The 5,923-nt window shown below is 37.9% G+C and overlaps 1 protein-coding gene across 1 annotated transcript; it reads right to left on the bottom strand.

Moving 5' to 3' along the window:
• Positions 1–1,083: 1,083 nt before the first annotated feature.
• On the bottom strand, positions 1,084–4,234 carry LOC121412144 (protein mab-21-like 2). The gene has a single exon (XM_041605053.1). It carries the CDS (start codon positions 3,891–3,893, stop codon positions 2,658–2,660), a length of 1,236 nt encoding a protein of 411 aa, XP_041460987.1. The 5' UTR covers positions 3,894–4,234; the 3' UTR covers positions 1,084–2,657.
• Positions 4,235–5,923: the final 1,689 nt, after the last annotated feature.

Here is a 5,923-nt window from a genome sequence, read left to right as displayed (position 1 = left end):
ACACATTTTTAAATTAAGTGGGTCGAGTTTTTTTTTTTAATAGGCCATTTGTTTAAAAATTGGGATGACATTTTATAGCATGCAACTTATTGTGAGTTTCATTTCTATTTTATGTCCTACTGCTGATACTACTTCTACAAATAATAGTTTCGTTGATAAAAGTGATGGCATAGCGAATCCATAATGCCATGTTGTGGTTGCACTGATATGACATCATGATTAGTATAATTATGATGTAGAAAATTACATTACATCAGGGAGTAAAAGGGGAGTTAATATTCGAAAAATATCCATTCAAGTCTTGAAAAATAGAGGAAGAGTCCAATGATATGTTCAAAACATTTCAATCACAATGATAATTGATCATATTTTATTTTCATCCTGATCTGGAGAATATTCTACTGTTAATACTTTCTTCCTTTACGCCATATGGCAAAGTCAAGTTTACCATTTAGTTTACTATTCTCATCGATTAACTCAGTATAGATATCACGCACAATCAATCATCAAACATTTAATATGATCATGAAGATATTCACATTTTCATACGAAGATTGGATTGAGTGAAGCCAGTGATTGTCAAAACTTGGTTATTCTAAGAATTGTTTACATGTGTTCAAATAACGAGTATGTTATTTTTTTTTTTTGGTTGTGTGAAGCAAAAGTAATTTCCTTTGCCAAGTTTGTGTGGGACAGACACTCTGTGGTTTTTATCAAGAGAAATGAATACGAAAAAGGGAAATATTATAAAGAATTATGTAAAAAAAATATGTACACACCGTCCTGGGTTAAAATGTGTTAAATCAGGTTACACATAATAAGTGTTTAGTAGGCCTATATACTTTCAGTTTTTTGGTAGTATTTAACTCCAATGTTTTATCATTAAAGTAGAAAAGCCAAGTTCGATTACACCGACTTTGCTCGTATTACAATTTTTCACATCCTGGTAAAATCCTGAATAGAAAACAAGGCAACACACCACCGTAACAGGCACACGACACCATTCATCCACCACAAAATTCACATGAACAATCGTGGCTGACATTATAACAGAGAATAGTGACTCGAGATAAGTTTATGTTATATAGACCATACCGCATTGGCATGTTATAATAGCTCTTCAAAAGACAACATCAAATAAAATCACGATATCTTGCACATGAAATAAAATCACGATCTTATAGATTTCGAACGAAAGAAAATCTGGCTTATATTCAATTTTGTTCTATTATGATGTCAAAGACCAAGGCCTTACAGAATAGTTTGAACAGAGAGTAAGCTGTTGCCGCACTGAATTGAACAAGAAAGTAAATAACAATGCAAATAATTGAAAAATGCATGTTATAATGGAAAGACTGGACGCAATGTTAACAAATAACCATGATAAGAACTCACTGCGGACACATGCGATTTACTCACTTCGACATTAAAGGGAAATACATATACATCAAAACACCATAAAAATTCTGTAGAAATATTAAAAATTACTCTATTTTAGTTTTGTTAAACTATATAAATTATTTGGGTAACCCAATAGGGATTTAGAATTAGGGCTGTGAAATGAAATACATGTAGTGTTTTAAATGAATTGGCAACCTACACCCTTTTCAACATCACGTTTAAAAAATACTGTTTTGTTGTCTCTTTGATACCATTAATAAAACTTCCGATGTTATATAAGGCTATAAATGACTTAAAAGTAAAGCAATATAATCTTGAAATATAGAAAGGAAAGAAATAGAATTTGCGTAGACACTGTCACAGTCAAATGAAGAGAATCTATCTGCATGGATAAATCCTACAGGAAAAAATTATCTATAAATGTATACTTTTTGTTTTAAATTATACTTTGTAGACTGAAAGATTGGAGTTGTTTAACGCCATTTGAATCCCATTTATTTTGCGCAATGGAATTTAAATTGGAATTTCAATATAACAAATTTAAAAAAGGAAAAATGTTTGCCATTTTGGCACAGAAATTGAATTTAAAAAAACGAAAATACTGCAAGTTGTCCAAGGATTTCAAATTCATGTCTTTTTTAAAGGAATCCATTTTAAAATTGTAACTTCAGAAGACCGTCTTCTTAAACATTGAACAGCAAAGTACCTCTCTTTTTCAATTTACAGCGTTTTAAAATTATTTTTATTCCATACATACTCATGCTTTCATATTTAATCGTAATACAATAAATCATGGTTCATACTTTCTATTAGCTGCGGTCACTCACAAAATCGATTATGAGCATGGCTTAATACGTTAATCTCACCACAAATCCAACTGCCAAATTCATTCTTGGGTGAAACCGAATCGTTGTGGCAGCGAGAGATAGCTAGGTAGGTGAGAAACATTTAACAGCGACACAACGGAGAAGCCACGGGTTCGCACCGGCGTGATCTTCACCCAATTTACGCTTCCTAAACAATGTAAACTCTCACACTTCACTTTTTATGCAGGTGCACAAGCCATGAATCCATAGATGTCTCCTAATGCATGAATTCTATTTTGCGTTTGCAACCAACATTATTATAACAACACGTATTTTTACTTTGTGCCACAAGGTTCAAATTGGAATACTGATACATTGTTGAAATATTTTTTTCTTGGCGATGTTCACACCTTTAATAGTTATAAGTCCTCTGGATTAAAGTTCACATTGTCATAGTTTTTCTAAGCTTTTTGGATTAGTAAGAATCTCACGCGTTATCCTCCATGCTTGTTTGGCAGCCTGATCGAGAGCAGCATGAGGTTTCCCGTGAAACAAATCGAGTCCGTGCAAGAAATAGTGAGGGCATCTCCTATTCTGCAGACACGATATCAGCTGCAGAAGGATCCCGTTGATGCGGTCACCAAGACAAGTTTCGTCCCAGTCTATCTCACGAGGATGTTTCTCACATTCGTAAAGGAGCAGTGACTTCAAGTGGTAGTTTTTGACGGGTTGACCAGCGAGATCGAGGTGTTTGTCTCGCAAAGTTTTGAGGATACTCAGAGTCTTTCGACGGCATCCTCCCTGCAAGAGTTTGTTTTCTGCATCTGTGAAAGAAAGAACCCATGCATCTCCTTCTGCTGATGTTTGCTTACCAGCTTGGGCGGGGCTCTCTTTTGACAGCAGGTTGAAGCCTTCGGTTTTCACCTCAGCGACCAGAGCGGGGCTAGGCCAGGGGATGTGGGGCAAGGGCCAATGTGCTGCGCTACGGGGCCAGATACCGCTGCATTTAAACGCGGGGGTAATCAAGACCACATATCGTTCACGGATTCGCAACTTGACTTCTGACGTGTCCGGAATCATTTTCACGATGTCCCTGTATTTACATTTATCCACTGCCTGAGCTACCAGTGTTTGAAACCGTGATCGAATTTTCCTCGCAGAAAGATAGCCCGATGCAGTGATAAACTCGACCCAAAGTGACATGGATCTTTTTCGTCCATCGCTTAGCTTCAATACGGCACATCCTGGGACGGAACCGTCATCAACAAAGTTGAATACACCCATCTGGTTGAGGAATAGCACCACTTCGAACTCGGAAGGCGAGATGACTTCCAATCCGTCAAACCGTCCTGTTTCATTTTCAACCAGTGAGCTAATAAATCTCGGCTCCTGGACCTCAACTTCCTTCAGAACATCAGTGACAATTTTACAGACTTCTCTCACCGTTTTATTGCTGTTTGCTCGTCGGATTGCCACCCTTTCTCCAACATAACGATTCAGCTGGTAGAGGAGTTTAGACTGGGCCGAAATCATGGCTGCAGCGTGTCCTAGAGAGGCTCCGCCGGGTGTAGCACCGACGGCCGCCCCGCCCCAGTTCCCGTCTATGCTGGTTGGTGGTACTGCCGATAGATAGCGTCGGGCTGTCGACTGGGTGAAATCAGGGAGTTCAGCACACGATGCATGCATGAAAGAGCCGTAGTTTACCACACCGTGGTCTGCAGTAAGGAAAGTAAGTCTAAATCCTTTTCAAATCGACAATAATAGTCCTCCACTTTACAAGATTACACTTGAAATAAGTTACAAGAGAGTAGAAGTAGTAAGTATTGGTTGCAGGGGAAGTGTGTCCTGTTCGAGCATGATACTCTACTCGTAATGTTTGTTTGTAAAGGTTCGAGAGCTTTTTGATGAGTCGTGTTCACTGGCTGACATCTATGCTGAAACCGCACGGGGAACTCACTTTCTGGTGTTGATCAGACTGCCGCACCGAGCTCGCATGTAACGAATGCCCTCATTAGTGGTAGCGAAGCCGATGCGTATTGCAGCCGTAAACATGACGATAGCCAATGGAATGCGTCGATACTTCGCAAGCCGTCATTTCTCATCTCGCTCATTTTAGCTTTAGCCACGCCTTCATTTGGGATTGATATCGCTCTCAAACCCCCTAGTTTGGCGGTGAAAAGCCACACTCTGCAGGAAAAGGACACTTTTCTGTTGAGACTTAATGTTTTTGGAGGGGTCCAACAAACTCTCCCCAAACAGGAGAAAAAAATTGCCCACTCGCTCCAGGCTATGTCGCACAATCAGCGGGATTGTGACATCAATCCAAAAATACACCAAATTATACCAAAACGTTCACCGATATCAATGAACTTCGCATCTTGCTCTATCCACTACCATACCATGTATTTTCCCTTTTACCAATTTTCTACAGAATTCGAAATTCACTTTGTCGAAGACGAAAATGTGTACAAAATGTCGGACCTTTCAGGAGATGTTTGTGTCTAATGTAACTATGAAATAACTGGGGGAAAATATATTTCAGTTGCACTATAAGTAATATGCTATTCTTTTTGGAGGGGGGCTAAGTTTTCTTAGACTAAAAAAATAGTAAATAGGGGAAATGATGAAAAATTCCATTGCATAAATTGTATATAGTTTACATTTTTTTTAATGAAGCCAAGAAAGACAGAATAAAGGTAGATATAAACATTGTAAGTAAATATTTCCGCAACGTAATAACAACAAAATTCAATAATTGAATGAATGACTACTACAAGTGAGTAAGAGAGCCTTAATAACCGAAGTCATTTAAAGAAGAACAATTAAAGATATGTTAGTTTCGAAAATTTAGCGTTCCATTTCTCCAATATCGAAAGTAATGGAAGAAAATTCGGGATCTTTTCGCAAGTTGGTTGAATTTATCATGGAGTGATTGAAATTATATTCCCTTCTATGTCGTTGATAATGTCGAATCTATAGAAACTATCCGCAAACAGATACTTGGAGATGAAAAAAAAATTCACCGAATAAAAATTGAATGCAAAAACATTGAATTGTGGCAGGAGAATATAAGGTGAGATGTGTGTGTTTGGCTGGAGGTTAATGAGCCCACACGTCCCTGTCAAAAACCATTTACCCATTCCGCTGGAGGTATCTGCGTTAGCTGCGCGTGTATCCAATTTGACCCCAAAATTATGTTCATGATTGTAATATGGATCCATGGTGATATTTTCCTCAGATATCTCCCTCCCCCTCTCTCTCAATCTCAGTCCTGGGGAAAATGGATGAAACAATTTTTCTGATTCCTCCCTTTTGTTTTAAGTCTTTTTTCATGATGAATGTATGGCAACGTTAAGTACCATCATGTTTTGTCAATTATGTCACAGATGTGATTACCATAAGCGGTTGTCGACCTCCAAACATTTTTTTTTCCTATTCAAAATTCGGTATATGTAGTTATCAACCTATTCTGTAGAGTAACAATAAGTTCCATCGCTGAATGGAAATGATTTTATGTTGAAAATGGCTTGTTGAAACCGAGTTCGATTAATGTCGAAGAAAAGTTACGTGTGTTTAGTCATCCAACTTTTACTGAGATATAGACTATAGTGGGCGCCCGACTTTGCAGTTACTTGGTGTGCGCTGCGAATTAATAAGTCGGTTAAAAAGCTTATTGTACTAGCTGACTATATAGGTCTACAATGCCTCATCCGAAG

The sequence above is a fragment of the Lytechinus variegatus genome, chromosome 1 (assembly GCF_018143015.1).
Source record: "Lytechinus variegatus isolate NC3 chromosome 1, Lvar_3.0, whole genome shotgun sequence".
Lineage (NCBI taxonomy): Eukaryota > Metazoa > Echinodermata > Echinoidea > Temnopleuroida > Toxopneustidae > Lytechinus > Lytechinus variegatus.
Note: the sequence above shows the minus strand (reverse complement) of the source record. Positions and strands in the feature narration are given on the sequence as shown.

Excerpts from the sequence above, each read along its gene's own strand:
- LOC121412144 (XM_041605053.1), bottom strand. The coding sequence starts at position 3,893 with ATGCATGCATCGTGTGCTGAACTCCCTGATTTCACCCAGTCGACAGCC.